The sequence below is a fragment of the Polistes dominula genome, unplaced genomic scaffold, assembly GCF_049000335.1.
Source record: "Polistes dominula isolate Pdom_NZ unplaced genomic scaffold, Pdom_raw_medaka contig_77, whole genome shotgun sequence".
NCBI classification, from domain to species: domain Eukaryota; kingdom Metazoa; phylum Arthropoda; class Insecta; order Hymenoptera; family Vespidae; genus Polistes; species Polistes dominula.
The window spans coordinates 1626539-1646248 of NW_028301152.1; the positions used below are offsets into that span (position 1 = coordinate 1626539).

A 19710-nucleotide genomic window follows, 5' to 3' on the forward strand; every position below is an offset into this window, starting at 1 on the left:
GAGAGATGCCATCTTCAGACATTTTTTGACATTTCTTGAATAACAAAAATTGTTTAACTATTTTGTAAAAGGGGTAATTTTAGGGATAAATTTGTTAAATTTTTATTAAAGACATTTTGACAAGATCTGGAGACTTAACAAGGGTGTCGAGAATAATAAATGTTTTAGAAGCATTAATTTATAATATATTATATTTTATTGACTCGGGGGTTTATAATGACTAGATTCGGTACTTTGGTTGATCTGTTTAACTTCAAAATTAATGTCATATGACATTGTTGATTTATCGATTTTTATCGAAACCATTATTTCCAACAGACATCATAAGGCGCGAGATTTAAGTTTCCTCTTTTATATATATATATATATATATATATATTTACAGGATGTTACAAAAGAGAGAAAAAAGAAAACAAGCCACAAGAAATAAATAATTAATTTATTAATACGTAAGTAAATTCCAAATTATTGTTTTTATATTAGAGCTGTAAACTTTTCAACACATTTACGCAAAATTATTACATTTTATTTGTTATTTAATGATTATGAATTTTCATTTGTATTGTTGTGAAAAAAAAAAAACAAAATATGGGTCAATCCGAAAATTATAACATTTGTATCTTATAATTAATTTTAATTTGATTTCAATTGTTTTCAATTTTTGGAACACCCTGCATATATATATATATATATATATATAAATTGTGATAAAGATGTATAAAAAAAATGTAGGAATGATTAATAATATAACACGTTGATTGAATTAATGAAAATAATTTTATTATACACTTCTGTATTTATTAATAAATATTTCTAGCTGTTAATACGTTAACGCGTGATCCGTTCTTGTATTATTTAAGCCGATCACACTTATTAAGGATTTAGCTTTGTTGTGATTATAGTATCACTTTTCTTACTATGCTTATATAGAATGACAGTAAAAGTCCATTACTGCAAGAACTTCGTGTTCTTGATTTCTTGCTTTCTATTAATAAATACTTGACTGGGAACGCTGAGTATATATATATATTTTTTTTTATCATGTATATTTATCTTAAGTTTCACTTAAATGCTATATTATTAATAAATAAATTCTTCTCGATTGTTTATACAAAATAAATTGAAAATACAATTTGATTTTATATCTATGATATATATATATATATGATAATTAAAAATATTTCTCCTTTCTCTTTTTAAATAAATATTTCTTTTATAAAATCATTTGTAAAACTTGTTATCATTACTATTGACGATTGCAGTTTTTTTTTTTTTTTTTTTTTTACTAAGATAATTATAAAAGCATTAACTTTAACAAATAAGTTTAATATATTTGTCATAATTTACTGAACATTTTTTAACGGATTAGGACATGTTTGCCATGAGACACAGCAATACATAAAAATAGAAGTTATAAGAACCAGTATAAGAGTAGCCCATAAAGTCCAAAATAAACATAATCGTATTTTCATCCGAGACGGTGTGATAGTGTAATTGTGATAACAATCTGAAAGAAAGAAAGAAAGAAAGAAAGAAAGAAATTCTTTATCATTATTATCTATTACTATTATTTATTATTTTTCATAATACTATATTAATTGCAAAATAAATAATAAATGTAAATAAAAACGTGTATTTAACTAACAAATAAAAGAAAAAGAACGATTAACCGGCATACCTCTTAAATTTGATTGTTCGATTATGTTTACACTCATACTACCGTAAATCTTCTTGCAAGAATAGCAACAAATCTTGTCGTCGTTGTGTTCCATTCTTTTAGATTTTTAGTTTCGATGTTTCTTCGTAGGATAACAGTAACGAACTAATAAAAACATACGACGAGATAATATATACATATGTATATAAGTATGATATATATATATATATATATATATAGCTTGGTTTCACTTACAATAGCTTGAGATGACTTATCCTCCTCTCCCGTGCTCTAAACACATCCTACTGAAAGACATTTTTTAGATTGACCAAAATCTTATATGTATATTAAGTACATTATTGTTATAAGATAATAACAAATGCCATAGTTCACTTTCGTAAGTTTGTAAACATCATGAGTCATATATTCTTGTGGTAATCAATTTTTATGATTTTTTGTAATAGTATTCTTATCTATTTGTAGATAAGTTTAGTATATATATATATATTCATTAATGTTTACCTTTTTACTCATCTATTATAAATAATTCCTTAAGAGACACAGAAATATTCTTGAATAATTTTTTTTTATGAAATTAGGTATAATCATAATATTAGTCCAGTTTATTACTTAAATAATTTTTTCTTTTTTTTGATAAAATTTTAATTTAATTCAATTGACCACACTGTTATTGAAATTATTAGAAGACTTAATGTAAAATAATTGTAGAGATAGTTTAAAAAATATATAATTGAAAGTAATTTTTACATTAACGCAAGATAAACTTGTCTTGTTCTTCTCTTCTAAACGAACGTATACCTTCAACTGTATCTATGTTATTGTTAGAGTACTTTTGCATAGGGGCGTCTTGTGAAGTCAATTTATAAATCACAGCTGAATTTGTTTTTATTAACTCGATATGATTCATCATCTCGTACCTTGTTACAACATCTCAATAATAATATGCGAATATTTCGTTATATTGATAAAGTATAAATTCAGTTTTTTTAAGTTTTTAGGATTATAATAAAATAATATATTTTATATATGTGATTTGATTTTATTTAAATATTATTATATAAGAAAATTAAAAACTCGGGAAATATTATAACAGTCAATGTTGTGATTAATATAAAGTTAAACGAAGAAGTGGTGGTTAATCCTGAATAGTTATTTGAGTCTGTTGTTGTTTTTGGTTTTTCAGTCGTCGTGGTTTTTGGACTGTTTATATCTGGCGTTTCTGGTTTATCAGTCGCCGTGGTTTTTGGACTATTTGTAGTTGACGTTTCTGGTTTTTCAGTCGTTGTACTTATACTCTTTGTCGATGGTGTTCCTGATTTTTGAGTTGTGGTTTCTGTACTATTCGTCGGTGGCGTTTCTGATTTATTAGTCGTTGTACTTATTGTACTCTCTGTCGATGGTGTTCCTGATTTTTCAGTCGTGCTTTCTGTACTATTCGTCGGTGGCGTTTCTGATTTATTAGTCGTAGAAGATGTTGTTTTATCGCTGGGTTTAATACTTGATATAGTTGTATCTGTAGGACTGGAATTTGTATTGTCTGTTGTACTTTTAGTAGATGTGGCAGGTACAGTTGAAGTAGGAGGTAAAGTTGTACTTTTATTCAATTTTCCTTTTAATACTAAAGCAGCATTTGCCGTAAGAATAAAATTGCTTTTTGGTACAGTATTTCTAAAAAAGAATCAATTAATATTATACATCTCAATTTGGTTGGTTAATAAATATTGTTCTTTTTATTTATATATACTCACGTAGTATATATGGCGTTGCTCGAATATACTACAATTTCTAAATTGTCATTTAAATCTGGATATAAAGATGTCAGATTTATTTGTTCTCGATGAATCCACAGGTTCACAATAATTATATATATAGGATGATCTTGCAACGATCTGTATATAAACGTATAATAAAGTAGAATTCATGTTATGTATATATATATACATATATATGTTCTTAATAATTTTAAATATACAAACCGTTTTAAAATAAGTACGTTGTTGTTATTAGTTGATTTAAGTTCATAGTCTCCGTGAGTAAAAACTGGTTGTTTTCTAATTTCAGCTAATTTTTTATAAGTTTTTAAATTGCTGTGTTCTTGTGCTTTTTGATATTCCACATTTCTAGTGACATAGTCAGGATGCACAGGAAGATATGTAGTTTCATTTGTAGAAAAACCAGCGGATAATTTGTTATTCCATTGCATGGGTGTTCTAGCTGGATCTCGAGAAAAATTTTCATATGTGTCTGATGTTTGACCGCAACCCATTGGATCAATCGTTCTATCCCACGAAATTTTGGAATCTAACATTGCTATTTCTTCGCCATAATATGTATATGCTTGTCCAGGTAGAAGTAAACTAAGCATATGAAGTCCATCGACTCGATTTAATCCAATTCTTGACGGTACTCTCGAGAAATCATGATTACTTAGCTGTAATAATAAAACAAACTTATTTATTTTTTTCTTTTTTTTTTTTTTTTTAATAATTAACTATTCTACAAGCTATGCATTTTTTTTCTTACCATCCAATTAGTAGTTGTATTTTCTGGTAGAAGTTGATACCATTCGTCTATTACATTTTTAATATAACTAGCATCTGTTTTATTGTGAATAGGATTGATGAAGCGTACATTAGTAGGCTCAATTCCTTCGTGTGTAGCATTACCATAATAAGCTATAAGTTTATAATCAGAATCATATGATTCTGCTATTAACAATCTGAAAAATAAATTATATGATTGCATTACAATAAAATCATCATTTTGATATTAATTAAGAAAGCAAAGAATAAAACTAACTTTGAAGATGCATTATTTATTTCTATCCAATTGTTGATATAGGCACGAAATACATAAAGAAGCTCGGTACTTTCTTCAAGTCCAAAAGTATAATTACCACTTCCCACAGACGGTTCATTTCGTAATTGTTCATCTTCAAAAAAATATGGTACTGAATCTATATGAAAACCATCTACACCTTTTTCTAACCAAAATTTGAAAATATCCTATATATATATATATGGAAAAATATAATTTATGATTTATTTTTAAAAGCAAATAAAATGTATATAACTGTTTGAAGAATATTTTTTACCATACCAGTATTTCCTCAATGACATTTTTATTTCGTAAATTAAGATCTGGTTGTTTCTCATGAAATTTATGATAATACCATTGCTTTTTAATATTATGCCAAGTCCATGCAGATCCTTCTTTATCTTTATTATACGTGCTTACCTAATCAAACAATATTATCTTGTATTATTTGTTTTTTTATATTATAATAGTATTTTCCAAAATATTCCTATTTAATTATACTTACCCAATTATTAGGTGGTATCTTGTTACCTTCTTTATCTTCTTTTCCATCTGACCAAATATAATAATCTTCATAACCTTCGCGATTATATGTAGATAAAATAAACCATGGATGCTCGACGCTAGAATGATTTGGTATTATGTCTAGAATAACCTTTAATCCTGAAAAAATAAAGTTTACAAATGTTTATTTTATAGTAAACATGTAATGAGATTTATCATGGATGTGTATACGTTAAAAATAATCAAATAAGATAGAAATACCTAGATCATGTGCTTTTTTTATCAACTCATCAAAATCTTCAAATTTTCCAAATAAAGGATTTAAATCTTTATGATCAGAAACATCATATCCACTGTCTACCAAAGGAGATCTATAGATTGGATTAAGCCATATTGTCTCAACTCCAAGTTCTTTAATATAATCAAGCTTATTAATTATCCCTGTAACATGAAAATATGCATTATTTATCAATATAATTATAATATATTTCTAATACATACTTATTTTATCTTAAATTTTTAAAAATAGGAATTTTCGATTATAATATAAGTACTATACATTTAGTTAAAATTAACATTTTTCAAATTTCGCGCCTAAGCGCCTTTGCGCCGAAGCGAAAGAGAAAGCAATATGACCGACAATGATTAAATCAGTTATCGAAGCTATCCAATAATTTGTAAGATAAAATCGATAATAAAGGCGTATATTTTTTGTTTCAATTGGTAATTATAAAAATTAACATTCATTATCTTACAACGTGTAATTTTTTTAATTATAAGTTTGTTAAAGAACAAAAGTATAACTTTTTTATTGCATGCATCTCATTGGTCAAGAATATAATAGATTTTAATGTACAATATATAAGATTATCTGACAAAATGTTTGTTTTTTTTTTAATTTTTTACTTTATCAAATTTATGATAATAATATTTTTCTCTCGTTAAAAATTGTTCGTATAATATTGACAGTAATTATAGTTATGAAGGATTTTCATTGTTAATAAGCTTATATAGAAAGAATTGAGTAAAGGTTATGATATTTAATTAAATATTACTATTAATTATTTTTATTAATATCAATGTTATCGAACTATTTAATTGCATTTAGATTTAATAATATATATATATATATAATCAGTACGTTTTTTAAAATAAAGTCATTGACTTTTTGATAGAATATATAGATGATAAAAAATGTCCTTTGTCGATAATATAGAGCGCATTTATAAAGATGATAAATGGAGGCGCTGAAGTCGCTCATTTATTCCGTCGATAAAAAAAATTGATCAAATGTAAAACACATAGATTCATTAAATATAGCAATTGATGTGATTGTCTTTTAAACAAATTTATTATTTATTTATAAAACAATCTTACATTCGTTATTATTCGAAATAGTTTTCGTTATTTTAGATTACTTTGATTCATCTTTTAGAATAACCTAACATGTCGATTTTGATACAATGAATTTAATATCAAGATATCGAATTTAATAATCATCAATAATACATAACACTTGATATGTATCTTTGATAATAAGATTATATTTGAAATTAAATTAATTATGTGTTTTTTTGTCTTTTTTTTTTTTTCATTTCAAATGCAGTAAATTTCAAAAGAACGTTATTATGTTTTTTTGTTCTATTCGAAGTTTTTTTCAGTATAAAATTTGTCCATTATGGAGAGAGAAAAAGATTTATTAATATTTATTAATACTTTATTTGTATATAGATTTTTCAGTTCGAAAATAACAATTTTTCATTTCAAAATAACAATAAAAATAAAAAAAAAAATAAAACAGTTAGAAATAAAATAATGAATGATAATTTATTGAACTAAAAATCAATGCAAAGCAGCCATTTTAAGAGTCATCTTCAAAAGTTTTCAATGCGTTAAAAAATTGACGTAATTACTAAGATTTACGTTTTTCTTTTGCAAAAGTTTCACTTTTGAGATTTTTTTTTAAATGTAATTGCTGAATTGTTATTTTGACCTGAAAAAATCTATATTTAGAGTGTAGTTTTTTTTTTTTTCTTTAAATTTGTGAACAAAAAAAAAAACGAAAGGATTTATTCAAATTTAGAGAAGAGGATATATGTACGTAAATTTATTACGTGTATCTGATAAATAACATACCTTTCAAATCACCTTCACCATCGCCATTGCTATCTTGAAATCCTCTTGGCCAAATTTGATATACGAGTGTTGTTTCCCACCATTCTTTATACGCTAGATCGACAGATTTGATTCCTCTTGTTAAAATTCCCAAGAGCAAAATCAAACGTAACATCATCGTGCACATTGATTCTGCCATAATCACGATTTGTTATAGGATTGATATGAAATTTCGTCCGTATATGTAGCTTTTGTTTTTGCTTGTTTTTTTTCTTTTTTTTTTTGGCTTGTTTTTACATTTGCGGATTATCGACTATTTTATCGGACGTTTTTGTTTCGATCTTTGGTGTTTTAATCATCGATAGATTGCCTTGTAATCTGCCTGCAACATGAAAAATGTGTTTCACTTTGTCTTTTTTCAACATTAGATCTTTTTTTTTTCTTTTCGACAAAATGAATATACTTTATGTACATGTAAATATTTATACATTGAGGAGATATGTATTTTTATTGAAAATTAAAAAATTATTGAGAATATTTGAATGCTTGAAATTGAAAAAAAAAAACAAAGAAATGAAAGTTACGCGATATTAATAAATATTATTAAAAGATACATTTTTCTAACGATAAACGTTTTATGATTACATTTTTATGATCAAATCAAGTCAATTCATTTGATATTTGTTTTTAACATAGACCTAAAATGATACCCTCGAGTATCGTTAAAAAAACATTTGTAACTGTTTATAGCTAGAATTTACTTAAAAAATATTTAACAGTAGTTTTGTAACTTTATACACAAGTTTAAAAGTATGCATATGAAAAAAATCAAGACAATATTCATCAGGTTGAGAACAGAATTTTATCAGTTATTCGATTCATCGTTAATACTTTATCGTGTTTTCAATGATATTACACAATTATGAATACATTGGTTATAACAAAATATGATGTAAATTTATCAGATTGTTTAAAGCTATATAAAAGTCAGATGGTATTAATAATTATTTTAATTAATAAGAAATAAGGATATTGATCAAGGAGTAATTTACGTATGTCAATTATTAGGTCGAGTCATAAATAACTTCCGTTTTTTATGAGACAAAGAATGGCGTTTCTTTTTATACACTTATATACGTTTTTTTTTGCACTCTTTGCTATTGTTGAACGTATCTATTGGATTTTGCTTCAATATTACCTTTGAAAGGTTCGTCAAAGTCGGAAATACGTCCTGCATTCGGTTTATCTTTTAAGATCGTATCTCCAGAACGGAATTTTACAAACCAATTTCTGACTGTCCTATCAGTTATCAGTCCTGCACCGTATACACTGCATATTTTTTCATTTGCCACTTTAGTGCTATTGCCTTGTTTCAATTCTTAAAGCATTACATGTCGAATATGCACTTTTTACTATCCATTTGAGTGGTTAAGAAAAACGGTTAAATGTAACATTGACTACATAAAGAAACATGTGTGCAGATCACACGTGTTACAAGTGAAATCTTCAAAAATTAAGTTTCGAAAGAATGAGACGAATAGAAAATATCTGGTGTAGAATAATTGTATTCTCTTCTTATTTAGTATCGTGGCCGTTTCATTGCCTCCCACCGCTCCGTTACATAGCCGCCTACCGCTCCGTTACATAGCCGCCTACCGTTCCGTTACATTTTTTCAAATGACACCCATTCTAAAGAAGTTTTTACTTGAAAAAGTTGACAGTAGACTAACTGAATCCTAATCTATACAGTGATATCAAAAATTCGTTAGTTTCGGTGACTTATAGTAGGTAAATACGAAAAATAGATTCTACATAGATGCAAAGGAAGTTACTTATGACTCGATCTAATATTAATATTTTAAGAAAGATTCTATTTTTATTTCATTCAATAATATTTAAAATATAATATTGTCAGTAAAAGGTTGTTCAATTTAGAGTAGAAAGAGAGTTAGGAGCAATAAATGGTAGTAAAAAAGCAAGCATGATATGACACGCTTGTTAAGATGAAGTTTCCTTGGCATTCTCGATCTTGGCATTCTTCCTAAGTCGTTTTGACGCGCGTTCAAACGATTCTTCTTTCTCTCTCTCTCTCTCTCTCTCTCTCTCTCTCTTTTTCTATTCTCAATCGAGTACGATGTCATGCGATAATAGCTTTATAAAAAAATATTCTTTTTTTTTCGTCAAAGATGAATACAATAATTCAGTTAATACACATTTCGATAATGTATATTAAAACATATACATATTTATAAAAATAAAATACGATAATGTGATTGGACTTACCTTGAAAATGACCCAAAATGATTTTTAATTAAAACAGTTTAAAAAATTATTTAACAATAATTTTCACTTGACAAAATTCGGACCACAATTTTAATCATTAAATTATTTCATCACCTTAATCACTTATCAATAAATAAAATAAACTTTTATTACATATTACAAGATCGCATTATAAATGTTAACATCAGTTATAGATTGACAAAAATAAAAGAAGAAAAAGAAACAGAAAAGAAGAAATCTTTGTGATATCGACGTAATTTGTAGCAAGTCAGAAACGTTAATGAAAACGAAATTGATCGTTGTGCTTAGCCAAAGCTCCGAGTTCTCCCCACCAAATAAATTTTGACAATTATATCTATCGAAAAACGTTTAAACGTGAGATCCTATTGGTAGGTACTAATAGATAAATTGTAATTTTTTTTTTTCCTTAATCTATAAACGATTCTCTTTCATATTCGCTTTCTTTTTTTCTTTCACGTGTGATTTTATCGTGTTTAAACGAGTAACAATATCATACATATATATATATATATATATTATTTTATTCGCAATTTTACAATTAGACAAATAATTAAGCACATTTTCTACTTTTAGCCAATTAACAGATTTACGTCATGGGTTAATTTGATATTTTATTGTATTGGATTGTTCGGAAAGTAGTTTCGTTTGATTTTTGTGAAAAATGAAGACACATTTCGTTTCGAGGTTAAACCTAAGCCTTTCAAGTGAACATAATCTGTTAAATTTGCTAAATTTAACATCTCACCGATTTCACGTGTTATTATTTGCCGGTTTGCATTAATTAATGCAATTTATTGTATCAGAAAAAAAAAACGAAATTACTTTCCGTACAATCCAATACCTATATGAACGTTTGATATTGTATATCTGTGTCTTCTGTTTTTTTTTTTTACATATATATAATAATTTAGATTTCATATTTAATTTAAACTATTTATTTATATATTATTTTTTAAATAGATCGTAAAATTGTAATGAATTTTAATAGCGTATTGTTGTAATCGGATAAAAACGAAAATTATAGATACGAATAAATAGTATATTATATATATATATATATATATATTTTTTTTTTTGTAAACTTTTCCAAACGAGAAGACATGAAAAATCAGTTAACAGATAATCTCGAGTAATTTTCCTTATAAGGAGGATAGCCCTAATAAGTTTGAATCGATCGAGATTGTGTAACAAAAAAAAAAGAAAAAAATAAAGAAATAAAAAATGTTTTTCTTTTTTTAAAAACTCACGATATTGATTGGTAGATTTTGATAAAGAATGATGTCATTACGAGTTTATCTGATAGATTTTTTTTCTTTTTATTTTTTTTTTTTTCTAAATAAGTTATTCCTTATCACGTATATTTATATTGAATTTATTTATATATAAAACAAGAGTGTAGACAAAACTTATAATTTACGTTAACACGTTCGTCGCCCAGCTCGTTTCGGTTGAGTTTCTCGTCAGGCCCAAAATTTAACTGTCGGCGCGTCCTAACGTAAAGAAACGATAAATACAAATATTAACAATGTAACCCCAGTATTATGGTTATATTATATTGAAGTGAAAACTTCTTTAGAATGGGAGTGATCTGAAAAGTAAATAAACGGAAACGCAGCTATGAAACGAAGCTATGTAACGAAGCTGTGTAACGAAGCTGTGTAACGAAGCTATGAAACGGCTGCTATACTAAATAATGAGAGAAAAAGAGACAAACATATAGGATTTAGCCTGCGAGAGAATGAGACGGAATATAGCTATACAGTTTTTATTATATTTTATTATTATTATTATTATTATTATTATTATTAACTGGCATTAGGAATTCGAAAGTTCATTGCCGCAAATACCAAATCCCGCCATTGTTCCCGTTCCTGAGCTCGATCCTTCCATTCGCAGTCTTCCTATCCTAATATTATTATTTTTTATTTATTGAAAATAATTTTTTTTTCGAAATGAGAAATGTGATAAGTTTTTCCAATTAAAAATACTATAACTTCAACAAGAAGAGTGTCACCGTATACGGTGACGGGGCCCTCAAAGAAGCATGTCCGTATCTGGTATACGGTATCCATGGCGACGAACGTGTTAAATATTATTTGTCTTTTAACAACACAAAGTGTCTCAAAAGTGACTTTACCGAGAGAAGACAAATTCTAATGAAACCTTAACGCGACTTTGATACAACTCACGAAAAAAATATCGTACAATTTTTTAGTTGGTCAATGAGATTTTTTGGGTTACCCTATATAGATAGTAAAGTCCCCGTTCTCTCTTCCCCGAATAGTAAAGCAATAAAACAACCGTACCATTTTGACAGGTTTTACGATTTTGATTATGATTGTATGCTTGAAAAATGTAAGGAAAAAAAATGACATAAGCGTGTACTTACTTGTGTATGTATGTATGTATGTATGTATGTATGTGTATGTGTACGTTTTATATGTAAACATATTTGAAAAGTTTCGAAACAAATCTATCATTTTGGTCTATCGTGTAATCGATAAAACATATTGAAGATAAGAGAAGACGTAAGTATATTGTATTATTTTATGTATTTACTTTTTGAAGTAATATTTTTATGTTTTTCTTATGCTTAGAGATCATCAGAGAAAAAAATGTTATTCATTTTATCAATTAGAAAGTTCATTATTTTTCATCATCATTTAATCTGACAATGAGTTATTTAAATATCTTTCATAACACTTATGGAATAAAGCTAAGTAGAACTTGTCGTTGTATCAAAGTATTTTGTATGCATATGAAAGGTTGTGTTTACGATTATTGAATTTTCATATTGCCCATATCCATTCTCACATGGTACATTTTTCGTTCTCGTTAATACGCATTTCGTATTGGTGAAAGAGATCACCTATTGGTCGTTGATGATCGTTTTTGACTCGTTAATATATGTCCATAAATATATATGTATATATATATATGTTCAAAAAATCATACGTTGCTTTTTTCACTTGAATATCGATATGCGATTATTCGCGTTATACGTTTCAACGAATTTTGACGTTGACTTTTTTCAGTTTATTATACATATATATATATATATGTATAATTACGTGTCGGAATATATCACGTCGAATCGTGGCTGCAATTTTAATTAAAATCGCGACTATGGATTTTCACTGATTTGTTAGATTTTTATTATTATTATTATTATTGTTCTTTTTTTTTTTTTAAATTAGATATATATATATATATATATATATATATATATATATATATCTTTTTGTTTTATTTTTATTTCGATTTAGACCAGTGGTTTCTAAACTTTGTTTTGTCCTATCGCCCCCGTTTCCAAAAAAAATATTACTTATCACCGCCCCCCCACCCCGAAAAAATTAATTTTTTATTTGCTTTTTCTTTTACTATCATCTTATCACCGCACACTTACAATTATTCATTACCATTTTGCCATTTCCCCCATTTCCAAAGTTCATCTGTGGCCGTAATCGCCCCCTCCTCTCCCCGCCCCTGGACCACTTCATCGCCCACTTTTGGGAAAACACTGGTCTAGACGAAGTTTACGAACATTTGACATGCAGGCAGACAGAAAAAGAAAATATGTCAAAAAAAAAAAAATTAATAATATCTGTGACGTGTTCGCATTGATTTATCTTATTGTTAGCTTTTGCTGTTAAGTTCGCAACGAGATAAGAAAAAATATTCGCAGTGATTATTTTCTTTTTTTGTTATCACGTATCTTCTCAAAATGATAGAATAATTAATTACGATCGGGGAAGGAGAGGGAGGAGGAGGAGGAGGAGGAGGATGGGGGGGGAGGAGTTTGTTACGGGAATGCACGTAGAAACGTTAAATGTTTGACGAAACGTAGTATAAACATTTTAGTGTTCGATTAATAATTCGCGGAACTCTTGATGGTTCACTTTAAGCCATTACCACCACCACCACCATCACCACGTGCATACGAACTTTCTTATAGATGTCGCGTGTATATATATATATATATATATATGTATGTACGTTATTTGAGAAAATGTTGTCATAGTATATATGTACGTATATAACACTTTGGAACATATTATGATAACATTTTCCCTAGGAAACTTTCTACTTAAAACTAGGGAATATGAATAAGAAATAAATTGATATATCGATGTTAATTAACGTTAAATGTGTTGTATATTTTTGCACTTTTGAGTTAATTACAATTGATTTATTACTATTATTATTATTATTATTATTATTATTTATATTTAATTTTCTTTCTTAATCATTTAATTCGATCGCATTTGAAATTTTTGAGAGATCATTATAGATAAAATGTATGACTCTCATAATGATTTAACAGCGTGAAGCGTAAAATCGATTGACGATTACTACTCCATACGATATATCTAATAATCGATTTTTAAACATCGCATATAATAGCAGGAATAGGATAACGGTCATTTATCAATTTTTAAGTTGAATTTTGTGATCTTTCTTATTATTTGTTAATAATTTTGACCGTTGTTTTTTAATCATAAAATTATCTTCTTAATATATATATAAATTACATGTTACGTTGTTTGTCCGCAATGAACTCCTAAACTACTGAACCGATTTGAATAAAATTTTGCAAACTTTGTGCAATTTCATTCAACTTGAAAGATAGGATAGTTTATATCTCAATTTATCATTCGCAATATTATTTTATTAATCGCGAATTATTATTTGTTTATTAACAAACGAGTCATGATTATCTCTGTTAGTTTGATAAGATTCTAACAGATGGCGATATAAGGTAATTCGTTGATTTAAAGACGTGTGTATCGGACTGATTGTGAGCCACAGCAACGTGTGGCGGAACACCCCTAGTAATATATATATGTATATATTATATACTGCATAATAAAGAGCAGGTATTCGTCTTAACTTTAAGCAGCGTCGTTGAAAACTATCGAAAGTGTGAAATTTTCACGGACATTGATCGTCACGTGAAGTCACTTGCCTTTCTATTATTTTCTTTTTTCTTTTTCTAATCTTCTGTTTTTACGAGGGGAACGTTTTAACAATTTTTTTTTTATTTTTTTTCTTTCTATTCTTTGCCAACAATTAACACGGCATCCGTCTCATGGTCTTTCGCACGAGATTTGGAATAAATATAATCAAAATTACCTTTTTTTTTTTTTTTCAATTAATTTGCATTTTTTCTGGTTTTTCCTTTTTTTTTTTTTTTTTTTGTATTTAATTTTATCTTCAGTAGATTTAATTATTTGAAACATGCGAATGGCGAAGACGGATTGATAATGTAGAATAATAATAATAATAATAATAATAATATATAATAATCATATTCGATGATTGTGATTATGATGATGATGATGATGATGATGATGACGACGATTACGATGATAATGATGATAACGAAGATTTTAATAATAATAATAATAATAATAATAATGATCGTTATTCGTAAAATGATTTAATTTCTTACAAGTTTTACATTACGTGATCACTTTTAGTATCTTCTTTTACAACGTCTGTATAACAGTTAATTACAATACACAATAACATAAGACGGAAGATAATAATAGAGAATTTTTCGTTTGCTCTGCATCTCGTTTAAACACATATATATATATATGTATATATGTACATATGTAAATTAAAATGACGGATAAAAGTTCTGACATTTTATATGTATACTTACACGAATAATTTCAAACTAAACGTATGTCGATTAGATTCGTTGTCCTTTTCTCGCATGTAGTATGGAGTTACATGTATGTATTTAAAGATATTTATAACGGAAGTTGCGCGTGTAGATGAATAAAAGCTTTGTGATACCATAACGATCTTTTTTTTCCGTTTTTTTTTCTTATTTTTAATTCTTTCTTTTTTTTTATTTTTGGTTATTATCCACGGCGAATCGAGTATCGATTATAAGATCAATAGATAGGCAGAGAGAGAGAGAGAGAGAGAGAGAGAGAGAGAAGAAAATACACGATCCGCCAAAAAAATGTATACACACACTTTAATCATGGTTGTGTTAGCACTCAACAAGTGACAAAGTTTACAATAATGACAAAATTATGTTGATACGATTTTAGAAGAATAATTTAAAATTAATATTTGAGATCAAATAAATATTATTTAAGTGCAATGACAATGGTGGATGATTATGGTTTTGAAGTGTGAAATATATACATTTTTTTTGTCGAATACTGTAGATTGATTAGGTAAATTATTGTATAAAGAAAAAGAGAGAGAGAGAGAGAGACAGAGAAAGAGGTATAGAGAAGGATAGTGTGCTACTTTTAATTATAACTCGTTATATTATATATATATATATATATACGCTAGTTCATGAAATTTTACAATTTGTCTATGTTTTTGTAATTTTGTTATTTTATTTACTACTCGAAGAGAAGAGCGTATCTTAAAAGTTATATTATTATTATTATTATTATTATTATTATTATTATTATTATTATTATTAATATTAAATAACGTTATATTTTATCTTTTTCTTTTTTAGTTTTGTTTTCATTTTTTTTTTTTTTTACGCCCACCAAAGGGGATCTCGGCAATCGATCGAACAACGAGAATATTCGAGGTCTATATAAATAAGACCTACGAGAGGTAAATGGTCAACGAAACGGCTAATTATAAATTGTTGGGAGTTGTAGCTAACTGTTGAGATTAAAAAAAAGAAAAAATAAAAAAAAATAAAATTAAAAAAAAAGGCGCCGACTAAATGATCGTGATTACATCTATAATAAATTTTATCTTTTAGATAAACGTGATTAACCCTTTTAGCAACTGTAGCAGTTTTCTGCTAACTATGAGTCTTTTATTTGTTTGAAAAGTTAGGACGATTCATGCTTTCTTGTATTTTTTTTTTTTTTTTTTATCGAAAAGAAGCTTTATCGATAGTATTTTGTTGTTGTTGTTGTTGTAATTTATTGATTGTAATCTATTTAACCATTTGCATTACATTGATTTGTTTTTGTTATGTGCCAATTAATTAGATAAAATAGAAAATAATTGATTACGTTTTAAAATGAAATGAAACATTATGTTGTTTCTTTCTTTCGATTTGACATATAAAAGAAAACACGTGTTTGACGACTATATCCGTCATCGCTTGATTCTCGCGACAGACACCAAAGCGCACACTCTGCGCACGAATCATCAAACTTAACTGGTTAATATAGGAAATATATTATAAAGTGATGACATTATATAAATATAGTATACATTAATTTTAATTAGCACAATTGAAAAGGAACAATGTTGATAGTTGTAATACAAAGGGTTAATAATACTTGTCGATTATTTTGTTTACTTATATTATATCATAAGTATATATATATATATATATATATATAATATAATAAAAATATTATTATATTCCTTTAATCGATGTGTTATTTTATATTAACGCAGATCTAAGTTAATACACTGTCAGATGTTCTTTATAACAGCTAAAAGGGTTAATAATTAGTAATTATAGTTCAGTCGGATGAAAATGACTTTTTTTTTATTTCTTTTTCAATTTTTTTTTTAGAAAACGGAAGCCCCCGAGAATTCGCCATAAAGAAAAGTCTCTTTCGAATGATGAGTTTTTCTATTTATCATATATATATATATATATATATATATATATATATATAATTGTTTTATTGTTTTATATGAAGCTTAATTAAAAGTCAAATCTCCGATGTTGAATTTTATTTATCTATGCGATCTCGGTCGTTACTTTTTCATTATGTATGTATACATAGGTGAAAAAAAAAAAAATTATTATTAATTCGAACATTTCGCAACATACAATTCATAAAATCTATTTATTACAAAGAAACCATATATTTGGTTGGATTATTATACATTTGTATTGAAAGAGAGGTTGAGATCTGCGTTATAAACGGCGCGTTTACATTTCCAGATAATTTCTCATATCTTATGATATATAGACCATCCCTTTTCCCACCATTCCCCTTCCCCATCGTCCCCCATAATTCCTCTTCCTCCTCCCTATTCCCTTCCAAATCCCATCCCTATCTTCATACCCATACTCATACCCCTCCTCCTCTTCCTCTCGAGCTTTGAACACAAATCGAAACTTTGAGATCAATTGAAAACAATTTTTTTTTTCAATAGATGACGATAATGTTATCAAAGTATTTTTCGTATGACTCATTCACTGAAAGATTACAATGACAAGAGAGAGAGAGAGGGAGAGAGAGAGAGAGAGATATGAATTATTTTCAATAAAAACGAAAAAGAGAAACATAACTTATTGAACATTTTTCATTTTTTTTTTTTTTCAAATTTATTTTTCACTATTTAAACAAATATTATATTATAACACAACAATTTATAAATATACAATATTGTGTTTATATTTCTACGGGGGGTGGAGGGAGGGCTGTTGGGAGGGAAGAAAAAGTATTTATCAGTAAAATATACAAATATTTCAATCGAGGAATATAAAACTTGATGCACATATTTTTTTTTTTTTTGGTTTATTTGTGTTAAGATTATAATATATCTATAATAATTATTTCTTTTTGTTTCGTACCATTCACGATTCTCATGTTTTTTTGTTTTTTGTTTTTTTTTTTTAATCTCTCATTTTATTTCTCTCTGTTTCTCTCCTCTCTCTCTCTCTCTCTCTCTCTCTCTCTTTGCTCTTTTTTTCTTTCTTTCTTTGTTTTGTATATTTTTGATTTTTTTTTTTTTTTTTTTTTACTACTTTATATTCGTATTTACCTATCGTTTATATTTTATAACATTTAAACATTTCTATCGAATACATCATATCGTGCATCGTTTTTATTATACTTTCGTTCATTATTATTATATTTTAGTTCTCTCTCTTTCTCTCTCTCTCTCTCTCTTTCTCAACCCTCACCCTCTCTCTCTCTCTCTCCAATCATCTCACTTTGAAGAGATTAAGTTATTTTATTTTATTTTTTTTTTTTAAATAGTTACAATTAATATTATTTATCTATTCGAATACTTACAATGTTTTTTTTTTTTTTTTTTTAAAAAAATGGGAGTATGCTTCTAAAATATCTACGCGCATTTTCATATCTAGCATCGATAATAATTTGTTTTAAAACATGCATAATCATATAACGTATATACAACATTCGTCAATGTTATATGATGTATATATTATATAGAACAAAACACATATGCTTATGATATATTATGCATATACGTGTTGTACTATATATATATATATATATATTTATTATTATTATTAAAGAGTACGCATAGACGACAAAATTCTATTGTTCTAAGATTCAATGTGTATTATGTACAACTAATTATATATTGGCTTATCATATATTAAGTCGTCCTGTAAGTATCATTCTCGTCGCATTATTATATGAAATGTATTTTGCTCTGCTTGTGCAAATATGCAGGCTTATCAATTAGGTCTTTATGTTTCTCAATTTCAGTCATCCCAGAGCTTTTTTACAGTACGTTTATTTGGGCCTTAGTCTCTTTCAACATTTTTTATTCACAACGTTAAACATGGATAGCGTAGAAAGATGACATTTACGGCCTCTGTTATGCTTAATTGTTTTAAAAATGATGATAGTGTGCTAAGAATACTGTAGATAAAATTTGTACAGTGTACGGGGATGCTTCTATTAACATTTACAACCATTTGCAATTGATTTGAAAGATTTAGACTAGGAAATTTTAATTTGGAAGATGAATATCTCAGCAGTCGCCCCAAAACGACGGATACGGATCTTATCAAGGCTATGCTTGATAAAAACAGTTGATATATGTGGGGAAGGTAGTAAATAACATTAGGATTTTCAAAACAGTGCATAATCACCTAACCAAGATGAGATATGTTAATTGCTGCGAAATTTGGGTTCCGCACTTACTGAAAAACATGGCAACGCGTGACCACATATTGCATTAGTGGTTAAAAAAATGGCTCTTACAGTTTGATTGAGATGTTTTACTGCATTCTACATATTCTCCAGATCTCTCTCTCTCTCTCTCTCTCTCTCTTTCTATCTGATTACTACATCTTTTTTGTTTTTACAAAAATTCTTTCTCTAGGATTATTATTTGAAAGTAAAGAATTTTGGATAAAAAGACGTAATAAGGATTCCTGAGAGATCTAACAATAAGAAGATAATAGAACAATAAGGTGCTTATATAATATCATAAATAAAAAATATTGTGTATTCATTTGAAGTTAGAAAAAACAAAGTTACTTATGGGACGACCTAATATATATATATATAATATACATACATATGGCTCACTTATATATTATATATTGTAACCTTAGGAAT

At 27.0% G+C, this 19710-nt stretch overlaps 1 protein-coding gene across 4 annotated transcripts; it reads right to left on the bottom strand.

Annotated features, from left to right (window-relative positions):
* Positions 1-758: 758 nt before the first annotated feature.
* Positions 759-10318, bottom strand: LOC107064187 (maltase A3). 4 transcript variants are annotated; one of them, XM_089178012.1, is made up of 13 exons: positions 9398-10318; positions 7136-7496; positions 5261-5440; positions 5001-5158; positions 4778-4915; positions 4478-4683; positions 4202-4397; positions 3655-4109; positions 3427-3567; positions 2426-3346; positions 1913-1959; positions 1679-1822; positions 759-1507 (listed from the first exon to the last, which is right to left on the bottom strand). In XM_089178012.1, exons 2-10 carry the CDS (start codon positions 7311-7313, stop codon positions 2722-2724), a joined length of 2277 nt encoding a protein of 758 aa, XP_089034138.1. In that variant the 5' UTR covers positions 7314-7496; positions 9398-10318; the 3' UTR covers positions 759-1507; positions 1679-1822; positions 1913-1959; positions 2426-2721. The 4 variants fall into 4 exon arrangements, with proteins under 4 accessions (XP_089034138.1, XP_015172085.2, XP_089034137.1 ...); XM_015316599.2 differs by having other exon boundaries at positions 1913-1962; XM_089178011.1 differs by having other exon boundaries at positions 2180-3346.
* Between the last annotated feature and the right edge of the window lie 9392 nt (positions 10319-19710).

Bases quoted from the DNA above. Each gene is read 5' to 3' on its own strand.
- LOC107064187 (XM_089178012.1), bottom strand. From the start codon at position 7,313: ATGGCAGAATCAATGTGCACGATGATGTTACGTTTGATTTTGCTCTTG. The intron at 4,110-4,201 runs GTAAGAAAAAAA...TTATTATTACAG, and splicing joins ATACAACTACTAATTGGATG to CTAAGTAATCATGATTTCTC. The intron at 3,568-3,654 runs GTTTGTATATTT...GTTTATATACAG, and splicing joins AACGTACTTATTTTAAAACG to ATCGTTGCAAGATCATCCTA.